This window comes from Camponotus vicinus, unplaced genomic scaffold (assembly GCF_025532165.1).
Source record: "Camponotus vicinus isolate PSW18456_S1 unplaced genomic scaffold, iyCamVici1.0 SCAF_7, whole genome shotgun sequence".
NCBI classification, from domain to species: Eukaryota; Metazoa; Arthropoda; class Insecta; order Hymenoptera; family Formicidae; genus Camponotus; species Camponotus vicinus.
In genome coordinates, this window is record NW_028141979.1 from 1,827,177 (window position 1) to 1,844,626 (window position 17,450).

Consider the following 17,450-nt stretch of genomic DNA (forward strand, 5'->3'; position numbering starts at 1 on the left):
ACGTTTCAACTCGTTTTCTCGCTGCCCGGAACGATTTTACACAAAGTCGACCGTGTGCTACACGTGCGTCGAGAATCAATCGCATTAAGATCGGGCTTTCGTTGAGATGCGCGTTAATGACATGGTGCTAATAAAGTAAAAAGAAAATAAGCTGAATGAGCCACCAACGCGTCATTTAATGTCAATTACGTAAAAGTCGAGACGACATGTATGTAACTCAGCATAAGTGAATAATCCCTTTTGTCTGGCTCGTACCTGTAAGCACACGTATGTTTGTTTGCATACACTGTTCATAAATATGTAAGTAAATATAGTCTGTCGCTGTGAAAATTTCTGCTCTGATTGTCAAAGTATTAGACTATATACGTATATCAGATCTTCGTCAAGATTCTCTTCTACTATTTTTTTCAGTCGTGTGATTTTTTTTTATTCGTTTTTCGTTCAAATGATTCTTTTTTGAATTTTCTCTTATAAGTTGATCTTTATTTGTCTCTCCCTGAATTTTGTGAACGGTGGCTAATGAAAGAGGTTTATGCGCGTAAGAAAAAATGTGGTGGAACGTAAATAACTCCTCCTCCTCTCCGTGATTAATTTAATTTATCGCCTGAAAGAGACAAGAATGTCACTTGCATCCCCAATCAAGGTTTGCGATTAATGACATAATTGATAAAGTCATCTGTCTCGGCAGTTTGTTTAAAGCGAAACGTGTACATGATTCTTGCGACATTCCTATTGTTGAGCGAATGATTGTAACAAACTGAGAAAATTTGAAAAATGAAATTATAAATTATCCTCACCCGATACTTGAAAAGATCAAATTTTAACCTCAGTTTAACGTTTTCGTAGCTCGGCTTGGACAAGGACGAGGTTAGTTGACACATATATACACAAGAGATTCTTTCTCACTGACGTGTCTTTTTTTCGTTATTACTTAATGCGGATTACAATTTACACCGTTTTTACACCAAACGATTAAGATCACCACCGCAATCACGAATTTTTTCTTCTACTAACTACTTCTTCTCTTTATCTCTTTCTCTCTCTTTCTCTTTCTTTCATGTACAAATCGCTTAAACATATGTTACACATACTCACGTACTCTTACAGTTAGCACAGTTTATTTCATTGTTTATTTCTCTTGCAATGAACCGTCCCCTTTCGACCACGGCGATCAAAAGTCCTCACGCGATGCGTACAAACACCTCACTCGATTACTGCAACCCCATTTTATACCGAGAAAATATATCGAATAAAGTTGATGGTAAATCTCTCTCCACCTCTGCTTTGTTTTTCTTCGGCAATTTTGCATATTTTTTAAAAATATATTAAAATGTTACATGAAAAAGAATTTTCATCAACTCTATTCTTTCTACATATGATATACTAAAATTACTGTGGAAGAATGTGCATGTTTTTCCTTTTTAAAGATCACTACATAAAATCATATAACGCTTTTAGTCAGTCTGTTTGTGCAAGATTTGAATTGCACAGAATTACACCATTGATAAGTGAATTACATTGGCTTCACACGATCTCACGAAATCAATTTACGCGCTACAAAAATAATTATTGGAATAATATTAACAATTAAACATGCACGTCTGCGTTGATGTAAATTTTTGAAATTTGCATAATATTGAATAGAAGAATTAATTAATATTCAATTATGCAAATGTAGAACTGTAAATGTAGCAGATGCGCGCGTTTAATTTTCGACTCGAAGCTCCGAATTTTAATTTATGGAACAGAAAGATTGAAATTTCTTTGTCGAAAATTGACATCGGATTCATCGTAATAGAAATGATTTGCGCCATTCAATATCTGGTGAGAAATTATAGCTCTATTATCTGTCAATTAGAAACTTTCTGACCACATATTGAACGTCGAGTCACGTACGATCGCACGATTTTCACAATATTTTGCGGCGAGTTTCGTTTGTTTTATCCATCTTATTGTTTATCCTTCTTGCATCCAGCTTGTCGAATTTTATTTCTAATTAATCTTTCTAAGTAGGTCAATTTTGAGCTTGCTTTACTCGCTCGAGTCTCGTGTCCTCTTTGGGGTTGCAGGACGAGCAGTGCTTACTTATCGATTGCCTTGGTCGTATTTCTAAGACTATTGAGTGGATCTATGAACAAGCATTTGAGTTCGCACGCTTTTGTGAATTCATCAATCTTAACCCGATATAGCGATACTTCATCTAAATTAATCATGATTTCATCAAAGATTTATTACGTTTTAATGAATTTCGAAAAGTATTGCAATGAAAAGCGTTTTCATCGAATCGGACAAAAATCTCGAGTCATTCTGGAAGGGAAGAAAGTTTTATGAACTTTTACAAAATATATGAATCGATCACAAAATATTCATACACACAATCGGCTACAAACACACTCACGTACACGAGAATAAACGCGTATAGTAATCAATAATAATACGATGAAAACACTCTCCGATGGAAAATATCTCATCGCGACTTTGTCAGCAATTACGCTTCAGCTGTTTCTTCTCAATTTTGTTTCAATACTATATTGGTTCTATCATTTTGTTATCAAGCTTCTTTATGTACTCTTTTATTACGCCTTTTTATTGCAAGTATAAAATCGTGATCGTACTCGATTGAAAAGGCGACAAATTTTCTGACCGATGAATTTTAATCGACTTAACTTGTGTGTGTGTGTGTGTATTCATTTTTTTATGCTTAACAGAGATTTATATTTTATACATGTGGCGATTGAAAGGATAAACAAACGATAGCATCATTTCGCGATGGTATTGTTTTTTATGAAAGTTAAAACTTTGCTTCATAAATCAATTATTTCTCATCCCGAATTTTCATAAATTTAAATTCAGATTTTTCAGCGAAATTCATTTTTACAATCGTTCTTTTCTTATATATTTGCGCTTTCAATTGCTACGCGCTTTTAATTGCCTATAAAAACTTTTGTACATAAGTAAATTTGCGTGTTTTCTACCACTTACGCGTTTTTCTTCTAATGAATCACGTGTGTGTTGAAAAAGTTCATGTTTGAAAGACGATACTTTTATTCGTTTCGAATATATTTATAATACGTTGAGAGCTTTAAGTGCGAAGTATATATTATTAATAAATAATATTAATCCAAAGATTTATTAATATTAATAATATTAATCCAAAAAGATTAATCGAATTCAGTTGAAATACGATAGATATTGCATGATAATTATAAAAGTATCGAGCTCGATCTATTTCAATGTGAAAGCGTTTAATCGATGTACATTTGTACTTACTGTTACTGTTTTTAATGTTTGAAAGTGATTTTTCTTAAACGGAGAACTTCCAAATTTTCGGCAGGTAAGAACGAAGAGGAAGCATGGCAGAATCTCCGTTTCTTTTTATCGCCGTTTCTAAATCGCCTAAAATTAATTTCGATGAGTAGCTTTCTTTTTCTTTATTTTGGCAATTGCTTGCAGGCCAATTTGCAATTATTATCATACTCTGTTCGAATTAGATACATCAATAGCGATCATAATTTGATGTATCTTGGAAGACCCGAAAAGTTTTACTCTTCTCGAAACTTTATACATATTTAGAAAAAAACTCTTTCTATCCTTTTTTTCTCTTTCTTTCTTAAATCGATACGAATCGAGCTTACTTACGACAAGAAAGTCGTCACTTTAGTCGTCTCGAAAAGCAGATGCGACGCTTTAACAACGGCATGCTGGAAATTCTCTCAGCCTTTAAATGTCGATTCGCGACTAAATTGACCGAGGCGCAGTTCTTCGCTTCAACGATTGATGAGCAACCGGAGTGACGACTTCCGACGAAAGTGACACTTCCAACATGGAAATGGCCTCACGCGAGCATCATATTATTAGGTTTCTGATAAACGTCTGTGGAAGATGTGTAATGGAAATGATAGACTCAACCTGCCGTGATTTTTACGACTTTGATGCGGAAGATGAGTATCTCTATATCGAGAAGCCGAAAAATAATTATTCTAAAAAATTAGGGATTTTTAAGGATTTGTTTCTTATTTATTTTGTATATATGTCGTTTAGACATAAATATATTTTACTGCAAAAGCACGATTCATCCTAGCACGAGCAATTTTGTCACGCGAGACAAATATGTGTTATTATATCTCGATAACGAAAGTGGCAAATATAAGTAGTAACAGACGGTGTTGAATAAGGCCGATTTCTGTGTCTCGAAAGTGTAGACTGGACTAGAATCGAAAGGAGATGTTTCGCAGACACGTGAGAGATGGAAAAAATGATAAATTATTTTCAGACAACAACTCTGATCGGACTCCTGAAGACGGCCCGTCTACTGCGTCTTGTCAGGGTAGCCAGAAAGATCGATAGATACAGCGAGTACGGAGCTGCAGTTTTGTTGCTCTTAATGGCCACCTTCGCTCTCATTGCTCATTGGATGGCGTGCGTATGGTGAGTAATCATGTACCTTTGAAATGCTTTTTATGTTACGACTTTAATATAAAATATTGATACATCTCTTCTATGACTTTATGACTAATTTGAAGTTGATTTTTCTTTGGGAAAAATTTTTTTAAAATATAGTCGAAGAGATATTTTTGTAAATATTCTTTGAAACGTCCTAAACTCGGCTATTTCGTATTTTTTAAAGGTACGCTATAGGAAACGCCGAGAGACCAACCCTGAAGAGTAAGGTTGGTTGGCTGGATATTTTAGCCAACGATACGCATCAATTTTACTTTCACAATAACACTGGTGGGCCGAGTATAAAAGTAAGCCATTCGTTCTCGAGCTACGCTTTATTTGAGATCGCACGCGCGATCCCTGTTTAACATGACGATATAACTTTTTCCAGAGTCGCTACATCACGGCGCTGTATTTTACCTTCAGTAGTCTTACGTCCGTAGGCTTTGGGAACGTGGCGCCCAATACCGATGCCGAGAAAATCTTTACAATAATCGTCATGTTGATCGGATGTGAGTCGATAAATAATAACGGATCTGTGCAGAGAAACTTTATTAGAGAATTAGAAAAACTTTTTTTAAAAAGTGGTTTGATAGATAATAATCATAAAAAAAACTTTAACACAAGGCTGTTAAAATTATTTTAGCTTTATTAGAGAAGCATTATTAAAGATAATATTAACAATATTAGACATATAATAATTAGACAAAAGTTATAATGAAAATAATTAAAATAAATGCTTTTTGTGATGAATATTTTATAGGAAAATATATTATAGGAAAATAAATTTATAGGAATAGGAAAAAGGATAACAATATTTAGTATTCTTCGCGAAAGACAGTCTTTAAATCCTTTCAATCATCTTTCGCCAAACTTAATTTATGATGAAACCAATTGAATATCCATTTACTTTACGTTACGACGATTTCAGCTCTGATGTACGCTAGCATCTTTGGTAATGTATCGGCGATCATTCAGAGGTTGTACAGCGGCACGGCTCGATATCACACGCAAATGCTCCGAGTTAGAGAATTTATAAGATTCCATCAGATTCCGAATCCCCTTCGGCAGAGATTGGAGGAGTACTTTCAACACGCATGGACCTATACGAATGGCATCGACATGAACAGTGTTCTGAAAGGATTCCCCGAGTGCCTTCAGGCTGACATCTGTCTTCATCTCAATAGGAATCTTTTAAACAATTGCTCAGCCTTTGAGGGAGCAAGTCCAGGCTGTTTAAGGTAATTTTATTCCCAATCTATTTCAAAAATCTTGCAGAAATCATTTCGAAATAGAATTTTTTTACCCTTGTTTTAATAATATATGACTTTTATGCATAATTGATTATGCATAATGGAAAGGTTCTCGTTTCTTTTTTCGCAAAACAGGGCATTATCCTTAAAGTTTAAAACAACGCACGCGCCGCCGGGTGACACTTTAGTTCATCGTGGGGACGTATTGACCTCCCTTTATTTTATATCCCGCGGGAGTATTGAGATTCTGAAGGACGACATCGTAATGGCCATTCTGAGCAAGGACGACATATTTGGCGAGAATCCGTGCATTTATCCGACGGTCGGAAAATCGTCCTGTAATGTTCGTGCCCTTACTTATTGCGATCTTCATAAAATCCATCGGGACGATCTGCTTGATGTTCTGGCGCTTTATCCAGAATTCGCCAACCACTTCAGCCAAAATCTCGAGATTACTTTCAATATGCGAGACGTAAGTACTTCTCAATATTAATATACATAATTAATTTTCTTTTTCTCTCTGTTTTGCTTCGAAAATTTAATTACTATCTGATTACGAAATTTATATATTTATTTACATTATATTTTATAATCTTAAGACTTTTGTTCGCAATTTTTGTGCTTCATAATTATTATTTAAATTAGCTTAATAATTTATATTGGTGCCAGATATAATATAATTACAGTCCAATTAGCGAGTGACATTAAATTATCGTTTCATTTCAGGAGGAGCAGGCTGGTGTCGATCCAATATCAGCAAGGTTTCCTGTCAGCACTCCTACCGACGTCGATATCGACGCCAGGAGATTCGCTTTCCGTCCACCAAGATATCGTCGAGGACCCGGTGGTGGTCCTGGCACAAATCTTATTCCCACAGGTCGACAAGATTCCTTGCAAGACGATCAAGATGACTAGTAAGATCAGAATAATTACAAATTATGTAAAAATTAAAGACAGATAAAAATGCAGTGCTTGCTAAGTATGATTGATTGAATCAAACGTTTTGTAGTATATTTTCAACTTGATTTTTTTATCTGTTGCAGCGATAAGAGCAGCGGCCATGGTATCTTAGAGTTTAGCACGGACAAAGCCGGTCAGGACGTAACGCCTTTAAATCTAGAATTTGACGAGCCCAAGCAGAGAAGCACGACATTGAATTCGATAACTGGTGAGAGTGATTATTTCCTCGTTTCGAGGATACTATGATCTTTCTTTCTCTCTCTTTCTCGTGTTTGTTCCTAATATCCTGTTTGAGGAATGTTGTTCTTTGCACGACGATATAGAACCTCCATAAAGCAGGATATCTTCTTTTAATATATTGATCGAGATTTCAAATATTTTCTTTTTGACTAATAATAGTAGAAATCCTTTATAAAAATTATAAGAATTATAGCTTTTATAAAAATTAGTTGCAAACATTTGCGCTCACATTGATGTTTCACAAATAGCGCTAAATATATTTATATAAATCTCTCATTTAATTTGCCTGATTTTAGATTTTACTCATTTAGTATCGCGCAGATTAAAGATACGGGATCATATAAATACATTTGGCGCTAAATGCGCGACGTAAACAAGAATCTTAAAATCAATCGCTCAGATTCGCTTGTAATTTGCAATGATGTTAAAGTATTTTTTTCGTAGGCTTTTTTCAAAGTGTATCTTGCCTCCAGCTCGATGTAGCTCACATTATGTTATCGGTTCTTTCGGTCTATTTAGCGTTTTGTTAACGTTATATCATTTTTCTGTTATAGAGTTCTTTTTTATATTTCTTTCTCTCTCTCCCTCCTTCAAGCTCTCCGCGAATTGCTTTTCGTTTGAATCCCAAGTTCGATAACACCTTGAAACCTGGTTGTTCAGGCATGCTAACCCATCTCAAGCGCAGCATACCGGATCTACGTCAGCACAAGATTCACCTGCAGCCGCTTACCAGCCACGATTATCTCGCCAAGCAAAGTGAGTATATTTCGGATATTTCGAGTGTCGAAGTAGATTGGCCAGATCGTGCACGATTTAAAGCGTCCCCGACCTGCGGAGATCCGCTGCACCAGAATCCAGAAGAGAACGTATGACCATCAATTCACTTGTACCCCTTGTTCGCGATGCACGTCGTAGTTAAAGATCCCTTAGCGCGGATATATTTGTGTGTATGTGCGATAAGAGAATATCCTTTTTTTAATACTCTTTCTTTCTCTCTTTTATTCTCTCTCTCTTTTCTATTCATTCTATTCGCATATACTCGCGATATTCACTGATGGCGTTTAAACCTAGTAACCACCCCACTGACGAAACCAGCGCGCCGAAGTTCCGCCGCTGGCGAGAGTAGCCTCAGTCAAAACGTCGTTCGTCCCACTTCGACAACGTCGAGCCACTACACCACACCATCGCCCCCGCAGCATCCTCATTCCCATGGTAGGGGCTCATTTCTCTTAATCTCAGTAACTTACGCATGATTCATTCGTTACTTGTCACTCGACGATAAAAAATTCCGCGCGTCTTGTATTATCACCTCTCGTACACGTGTATTATACTATCGATCCTATTATCGTGAGATGTAATGCGAGTTATATCTTTTGGGCGATCGAGTTATCGCGTGATGAACACGTTTGCTCTTTCAGGCGACTTCCAGAGCGGTCCGGGTCGGCCCGTGGAAGAAATTAACGCCAGGATCGATCTGCTGTCGCGACAGGTGTCCTCGCTGGAGCACTCGATGGCCGGCGATATCAGATTGATCCTGAGCTTGCTCCAGCAGACGCTCAACTCGTCCAGGGAGAGCTCCAGCATCGAGATGATGCCGGGAACCGCGGGGGCTGGCGCGAGACAAAGTAGCCGGGCGCCAGCGTTGGTCCAGAGATCAGCGAGCGAGCCGCAACCGCCGACGGTTCCGTCGAACAACGGAAACGGGAAGATTCAGCCCAGCACGTCGCACGGCTTGTTTAGGTAAGTAGCGAGACCGGGATCTCGCGTGTTAAATTTCGCTTCTAATTATCCAGTCGGATCGCGTTCCTCTCGTGCGCGTTGAAAGACGACGCATTGAAGGTAGATAGTGCGCGACAGCAACGCGTTCGGATTACGGTAGAGGGTTTACGATGTTCCGCGGTGCAGTAGACTCCTATGAATTAAAATGTAAGAATCCCGCAGAAAGTAATCGATATTTTGTTATTCTTGGAAAGCCTTCTTTCGAAATCCCTGGATCAGTTGCATTTGATTTCGGCGTCTTTTATTTTGGAAAAGTTGGACAAGTTCCGAAGGTGACCATTATCACGTATTCTTCTTTGAACCCTTTGTGCGAGCAGTGTCACGGGAATCGAGTTCAAACGATGATTAATATATCCAATATCGAGACTTTCCCTTGTTTTTATACAAGCATGATTATGTAAAATTCTAAAAACCAGTAGTCGCGTTAATGACTGGCATCAACAATTTTCTGTAAAGCAGAGATGTAGATTTTCTTCTAAAGGCGACGTGTATCATTATTGATTTCATATCTTTATCTTAGAGTATTGTATTTTTAGCACACTCTTTCCGTAGATACATTTCTAACGTCGCACGCTTATAAAGTTCATAATATCGAATATAATATTTAGAAATGCAAGAAACATTAAGTTGAAATGGAAGTATTTTTTACTAGAAAAGTATTTCTCTAATTTTAGCACGTACTTCTCTGTTTCTTTTTTTCTTCTGTCTATACTCGCTCTGGCGTATAATCTCTGCAATTTCTGAGCATTCTTCTTCGTTTCAAAAGAATATACTTGACTTAGCAGTAGTTAACAATGTTGGTTAACTTTAGCCTAATTATTTTTTGTCTTTTTACGTGTAGTTAATGAAACTATAGTTGAAGTTGAAAGAACCGACTTTTTGATATGACAAATCATTCTTCACTCTTAACTATTTCTTCGCTCGCGTGCATTTGGATATATTACTCTCATCATCATCTGTTATTCATGTATGGATATATTACTCTCATCATCATCATCATCATCATCTATTATTCGTACCATTCAGTCGTAGCTGAGAAAAATGGTCGATGTCAGTCCTATTGCGCGATCGATACCCCGACGTCGTCGTGACGCTGCTCGGAATCAAACTTAGAAGATTAGAGGCCTGTCGAATTCTCCACTGTACATATAACCACGTACGCTTCAAGTATTACTATCTCAGCTATCTTTAGCGGTTCTACTTATTATACTTATGAGAAAGCTCACGCGTGCATCCGCGCGTCGATCCAGCTGAGAACGTCATTCCCCTCTGTAGTAGACCTCCCACGAGGGAGCCAACCTCCACGTCATCGGGCACGTCGCGGCTGACCGTCACGTCGGAGACGTCCGCGCTTGCGACGGCGTTGCAGACGGCGTTGAACAGCCGCACCGGGCCCACGAGGTCGCAGAGCCAACCGGTCGATCTGGCTGTACCGACCAGCGTGCAGCAGCAGGCCCACGCTTGGCACAGTCAGCCCGCAGCCTTCAGAAGGGGTGAATACCGGAGTGGGTAGGTAGTTTGATAAAGGGCTTCTCTCGTGAAAGATCTTTTTCCTGGACCTAAAGAGAACTGCACAAAATATTGGATCCAGTAGTTGTACAAATAAGCCTTCCACTATTTTTTATAAAATTCGATGTTTATTAACAAATTATACTTGTACAGTTCGATTGAAAGTAATCCTCATCATTTTTCAACATAAAAAATAGTGGAGAATTTATTTATACATCTAATAAATAATAAATTGGAAAATTCGACTGGTGGTGGTGGCGCCTTTTCCATCCTTTCCAAAATCAAAAGTTCGTTTCAAGAGTTTATCGTATCGTTTCCAACTTTGTTTCTCGATTTGGAAAACGCGCTACCGCGTGTCGGTTGCCAAACCGCGGACATCGATCTTCCATCCGCGTTTTGGCAACCAGTCTACGCCGATCGGGACGATTCTACCAACGCGTTGACCAAAGCGTGCCCTGCGACAGATACAGCTCGTTCAATAAACGATCGGAGCCGGAGGGCGAGGATCCCTGGAGCTGCATAGCATCGGAGGAACGAGGGGGTAATGGCGCCCAGCGTCCTCGTAGCGGCGACTCGCGCAAGGACTCGTCGAACCATCGCGGTGGCAACGGTACCGAGTCCACGTCGGGGCAACAGGGTCGGTCAGAAGGCAGACAGCAGGAGGGCGGAGGCAGGGGACAGCAGACGAGCGGATCGCGACAGCAGGAGTCCTCGAGGCAGATCAGCGAAGACATGTCATGGGAGTTTACGATAAACGAAGCACCCATCGCCAGGCTGGAATCGCTGGACGAGCTCGATCAAGATCACGGTAGTTAAGGGGGAAGTGGAAGAAGGGGGAAAAAATTCTGTCAGCCGGGAGCTACATCATAATGATCGGTTCCCTCGTTTCGTCGAGGGGATGCGAAAAGTCGAGCGTGACCGGGGCCGTTTTGATTCCTCCCTCGAGGAAATCTTGTTTTTAATTCGATCGACAACATAGTCAACGCGATGCGACGCTTATATCGAAGTTAAATCATACAGCCGAGCCGCGAGCAACGTAACGCGACGCCTGCAGGTCAACCTTAGAGCGTGTAACGTTAAAGGGAGCGTAGAGAGTTGAAAGTAGGAATTTCCATTTGCTAACGATTCGTTTATATTGAAGCTGAAAAAATTAAAAAGAGTGACATAGTTGAGGTATCATAAACGCTCTCTGTACATCGACATAATTTTTTAAATTTTTTATTCGAATTATAATTGATATAAAGAGTGTAAGATACTTGTAATAATATTCCATAAATGTGAGAATTAAGAGAGTGTTATAATAGAAGAATTTCGAAAAGTTATATATTACGATAAGATATTATATAATATTAAGCGTTGAAAAAAATCGAAGAAATTTGGCGTTTTTTAAAAATAAATATTAAAATATGAACTTTATGCTTCCTCCAGTTACATACGCTCTAGAGCATCAACGGACCTGTAAGCGCGAAGATCATTTTTTGTACTCGAAATATTGGCTGCGAAATGTACATTTTCGTATAATGTAAATGTACATTTTTTTATTTGTCAAGAGTTTCTCTCGCGTTATACAGACACTGACATGTAACGGCCGTCATGTTTCGCTGTGCTAATTCGGATTAAACGGTCGCTTGTTAAAAAACATCGTACGATTTAGGCTCTTAAAACATTCGGCTTCAGGATGAGCGCTTGTCTCTTCGGGATTCCCGACAGCAGCAGTTCGGACAATTCGATATTCGTTTCTTCATATCGATTTTTTACGCGTCGAGAAGAGAAGCAAACGAAAGGAATATATCGCCAATTAGACGCCAATTATTTTACTCACACAGGATCGCAAATAATTATTTATATATATTTACACGTTGACACACTCGTACGCGTTGTATATCATAAGATAGGCACGTTAAAGGCGAAAGAAGTGCATTGAAAGTACATTGGAATCGCGGAGATTTTGACGGAGGACGAAATCGCGAATTAAGTGTTTCGTCTTGCGCGAGATTAAACAGTCGAAAAAAAAAATATCTAACCCGTTAAATATCGCATAGATACGGCTGGATGCGAAAAGTATAATGCTGATGATTAGAAAAGTAAACTAAGAAAAATGATTGTCTTAGTTGATTTATTATCACGCGAAATATTTTGATAGCCTTCGAGTCGCATTCTCGCCGTCTTTCGATGCTAAATTGCGGTGGAAACGCGATACTTTTGGATCGATATCTATTTGCTGGCGAATGAAAGAGCGAAAAGAGTAATTTGCGAGCGAATAGTCGCGATTTCTGGCGGGTTATCAATTAAGACGATCGTTAGGGCACCTTCTTTTTTATTCTCGCTTTATAGGCAACGTTAGGTTTACGACGGTATTAAGGTAACGATAACTTAAAACAAGTATTTCGCGTTACCGAAAGGTATTATCGCATAGCAATTTAAGCCGAAACATCGGCGGAACACGAAGAAACGATTTTTTTCAGCCGCCGTACAAAGTAGCCATGTCCTTTATACAGACATAACGCGACAGAACGTAATGTCGCACAGGCGACATTAGACGATTATCAAGATCATTATAATTATGCTTGTCATATTGTCGTAATTATGATTATTATTATTATTATTATTATTATTATTATTATTATTATTATTATTATTATTATTAGTCTTATGTGATTATTATCGTTATTATTATTATTACTGTTATCTCACTATTATACAGCAATGAAAGAAGCGCAAGTGTGACAAGGGGGAAGGGGGGAAATGAAGAAAATAACACCGACGACATGATGCCTACGCAATAATATATATACTTCTACATATATACACATATATACAGAGAGAGGAAAACATATAGATGTGTGTGTGTATATATACATATATACATATATATTCTATAAATTTTTTACGAAAGCATTTCGAGTCGCTATTGCTCCTAAACGCGTATAAACGTTGGTTTCTCTTCCTCTCTTTTCGTTTCTTGTCCTCCCGCAACATCTCTCAATTTCCGTCACTGGTGTCGCGAATAGCGGTCAAAAAAAGCTGAAAAACAGCGATCGATCGATCCTGGGAATCTTACCTTGACTCGAGACTTTGCGGTAAATTTTTATATTTACGATTTGCGATCGAGACAAGAGAATAAGAAAGAGAAAGAGAGGAGTCGGACAGATATTCACTACGAACGGCGCTTCGAGATCGTTCGCGAATCATCGATCGCTGATGATCTGTTCGTTCTTTGCTCAGTATTCTAGGCTGTACCGAATACATTCGATGTATTACGATTAAACACACACGATTCATAGTTAACTCTCTGCGACGAAGCGGTGGTGCAGCAGCGCAGCGCTAATAAATGATAGGAGGGAGGGGGGAGGAAAACGCAGCTTTCAATTCCGCAGATGACGATTTTTTGATTGTTAAATTATCAGTAGTACACGCAGCACACGTGGATTCTCGCACTTAGGTACACGGCAGGAGTTGTACGTACGATTAAGTACGATTCTTTAGAAGGAGGGAGAGAGTCCGGCGTGATCCCGATCGAGAGCGACCACGTTCACTGCACGAAATCTGTCTCGAATCACTGACATATGACAAAAATACATATCATCGCCTGGCTCTGTCGCCATATCAGTCTCAATTAAAGAAAATAAAAACGGAAGTGTAAATCGAGGAGGCTGGTTCCTCTCTCGAGAAATATTACAAGTCTATAAAAAGACACCCTACTCCTTAACTGGTACGGCATTATCTATTAGAATATCACGTTATAAACAGAATGGAGAATTTTTTTCTTTTCTTTATTTGTGTCTTAAAAATAAATATCTATATTTTTGTTTTTTTTTTATTTTAGGAATAAACTGAGTACAATATTCTAGTGTCGTACCAATTAAGGATTATCTGCCTCGGTGTTGTCAAATATCGCTATTTTTATAGACGAATATAAAGAATATTAAGAAGCAATGCTCATAATTTTATCATATATGATACTAAATAAATAATCACGACAAATTAAGAATATATTATCTGCACATTTTATTCATATATATTTTAGAATATTATACATAAAAGATATTTAAATTGTACGAGACACCTTCGGTGTAAAATCGACAGGTAAAGATCTATGTAAAAATTATTTTAAAGGAAATAAAATTGAAAATTACTTAAATTATTTTTGATATTCGGAAATTATCTGAAAATGGATGGATTGAAGAAAGCTCAATGCGAAAAATTGAGAAGCTTTAAGCGGTTGAACGTGATCGCCCTCAATCGCCCAGAAACAGCCAGCGAAGAGGCTGAGCGCGCGAGATGCTAGGAGCACGCGTGATTGAGAAGTTGTCTCTTCTTGTGTTATGAAATTACAAGTCGCACTCGAGTGCCCGATCGGTCGCGGAAACTACGTTTAAAGATACTTTAACACGTTACGTCTTTCTCGCGCTCGGGGAAACATACATATGTAAAACATTTTATACATAGTGTCTGCGCCCAATTATAAACTTATGCTGTGCAAAACAAATGCGTCGCTTCTTCGATTCCAAGGGAGATCGAGAGCAGAGCGGAGCAGTTGAATAGCTTGTAATTACGATTAAAAAGTCGCCGTAATTAAATTCGCTCTCGGAATCCCACCGGGAAAACTATCATGGAAGCAAAGAAATATCTCACTTTTATTATTAATATTCCGCATTTTAATGGAAAGAGGAAATAGAGAAAGAGAGAGTCCGTTGAAAAATTATTTCGTTTAATGAAAGCGGCCGCGCTGCAATTTCTTCTTCAATCTGAGGGAAAAGTGCAGCGGGAATGACGGACGCAATCGCTTCTTTATATCTCGAGAGCTCGATTCTAATTACGCCGACTTGTTAATCTTTGCTACCGAATGTGCTTGCGTCTGTCTCTTTGTAGAATTCCGAGAGGTTTTGGTGTCGCGGAGAGCCTTTCTAGTTCCGGCAATTTCGAAATCGCTTCTAAGAGAACGCTGAGCGCGAAATTCGTCGAGGCAGGATCATTCGAGGTCCTTCCATCGCAATGTTACACTTCGTCCTTCGTCTTTCGAGTGGCTACGCACCGAGCATCATCGAGTACCTTGATCCCTCAGATTCTCAATCTCTATCGCCTGTCCGCCGATAAAAATAGAATCCTGCGATTTATCATCGAGGCCGCATCTTGCTTTTTTTTCTTCTATCGCGGTTGGTCCACTCGCACGCCGAGAAATATGTGAATACGTAGTTGTATGAATGAAGAGAGTTCGTCTCACGTCCAGACTTACATGCGAAGGCGTACTTGTAGAAGTTATTGATTCCGAAAAAGTGGAAGATGAGTATATTTGACAAAGCTAATTCTGCGTCGGTTCAGAACTGGAAATTGGATTGAAATTGGATTGAAGCCTCGATCATATATATCTTCTTCCATTTTCGCGTGCGAAATAAAAGAGTGAAGAGGGGCAAAGAGAAGAAGGATAGAGAATGAAAGGAGGGAAATTCCTACAACCGCGGTAGATGAATTCAATCGCGTGTTCTTTACCCAGATTCAGCGGTTTACGATTGTTCTGTATATATACATATATATATATGATATAATCTCTTGGATCATGTACGATTGTACGCCGAGCGCACTGATTTGTAAACACGTAACATGAAAATTAGTTCGAAAGTGAGCGTGACAAAGGAGAGAGACTTCTTGCACCGCCCCCGCTTCGCTCCTGCCCTCCAGCTAACACTCCCGGCCGTAGGAGATGATTCCTGTGAGTTCCGTTACGTTGCCGAACCATCCGATGCGTTTCCTCTAGAACGAAAAATAAACGATCTTGAGTGGGAAATAAACGTTGGATTCGCTAGCTTTAGTTTTATCCATTTAAAAACTAAGGCATTGTTTCCCCGCATTTTTCTTTTAATTAAAAATTACACTTGTAACGGTTTAATTAGATTTTAGATGCAACAGGCGAGAGAGAAAAATGGCGCGAATATGCTATTTCAGATGTTAAATCACACATGTTATGGATATGAAATATTAAATTTTCTATATTATCGCGTAGATTGTTAGTTACATGACCGAGATTCGGTGATTGGCGGTGGAGCAGGTGCTGGGAGTGGCGGTGGTACCGATGGTGACGAAGCCGTGTTGTGTATCTATAAGTTTTCATATATTGCATAAAATATGTTTATTACATATTTTCACTATGCCAATTTATGCATTTATTTATTCATGTTTGCCTCACTATATCCGGCTTCCCTGAGCTTACCCTCTAATCTATCATTTAATTAGCAAATTATTTTCAACGATATCATGAGAAACAAATCATCGGCTATTAAACGAAACAAAATTATGGACTAAAAAAAAGATTTTTAATTTTCGTTGCTCTATATAATTGCTAATAAATATTTATAATATAATTGCTAATAAATATTTTTATAAAATATTTATAAATATACTTATAATTTATATCATCTTATTCTGTCTCTCTAATGCTGTATCAAAAATTATTAAAGATTCACGATAACGGAAAATAATAACAAAAATGGATAACATACATGCATTATATTTTTAAAACATGACAGAATGAAAAAAATATTCTTTCTTTAGCAGAGCGTAAAATTCATCATTACCGCGGAATTGATTATCAATTTATGAAGAATTGCCGCTCTCAAGATTTGAAGCGAATCGAAGTAAGGTAAGTGAAAACATTCTCGCAATAAATATTACGACATACGAATAATCTAACAATATGAGCACAACATATCAAATAAACGAGTGATTTATCTCATCGATCTCTAAGCCACTTATATTTTATTGGAAACTTTGCTTTTATCACTTCCGTTACATTATTTATATTTATTAAATCAGCGATAAGACATCATTTATTTATTATTTCATTATTAATACGAAGCTATATCCGTGTAAAGTCATCTTACGCATTTTTGATATTTCAATGTAAATGTTACATAGTTGACACGCAACCAAGACTTATATAAAAATAATTAATGCGCAGTGAAAACGCACCGCAAACCATCGCGACTCAGAGGTCGATTATTCGAAACTTATTGGAAATTCGATGTCTGGAATGAGCCAGGAAACGCCTGTGAACGAAGCACGGATCTGCCAGTCGTTACAATTCGATGCACGGATGGCAATCATCTCGTTATTACGTAGAACATAAAATACAGTTCATAAATTATATCCATGACTAATCGGCTCTCCTCCGTGAATTACAATCGGAGATATAAATCGATGTCTATAACGACATACTTTCTATTCCATATCGTCGGAAAGACAATAGAGGTAAAGGGACCATCACGCTGTAAT

At 38.1% G+C, this 17,450-nt stretch overlaps 1 protein-coding gene across 21 annotated transcripts in view; it reads left to right on the forward strand.

Moving 5' to 3' along the window:
- Sei (potassium voltage-gated channel seizure) overlaps positions 1-16,333 on the forward strand; it is a 102,418-nt gene extending 86,085 nt beyond the window's left edge. For 8 of the 21 annotated variants that reach the window (XM_083104510.1, XM_083104511.1, XM_083104514.1 and 5 more), the window contains 14 exons: positions 847-867; positions 4,274-4,428; positions 4,628-4,748; positions 4,832-4,952; positions 5,372-5,681; positions 5,829-6,165; positions 6,420-6,607; positions 6,737-6,861; positions 7,554-7,649; positions 7,965-8,105; positions 8,312-8,633; positions 8,867-8,944; positions 9,951-10,181; positions 10,631-16,333. In XM_083104510.1, coding sequence (XP_082960636.1) covers positions 847-867; positions 4,274-4,428; positions 4,628-4,748; positions 4,832-4,952; positions 5,372-5,681; positions 5,829-6,165; positions 6,420-6,607; positions 6,737-6,861; positions 7,554-7,649; positions 7,965-8,105; positions 8,312-8,633; positions 8,867-8,944; positions 9,951-10,181; positions 10,631-10,997 — 2,613 coding nt within the window. In that variant the 3' untranslated portion in view covers positions 10,998-16,333. Of the gene's footprint in view, positions 1-846; positions 868-4,273; positions 4,429-4,627; positions 4,749-4,831; positions 4,953-5,371; positions 5,682-5,828; positions 6,166-6,419; positions 6,608-6,736; positions 6,862-7,553; positions 7,650-7,964; positions 8,106-8,311; positions 8,634-8,866; positions 8,945-9,947; positions 10,182-10,630 lie in introns of all 21 variants that reach the window. The other 13 variants (XM_083104512.1, XM_083104531.1, XM_083104515.1 and 10 more) reach the window with 9 other exon arrangements.
- The last annotated feature ends 1,117 nt before the right edge of the window (positions 16,334-17,450 follow it).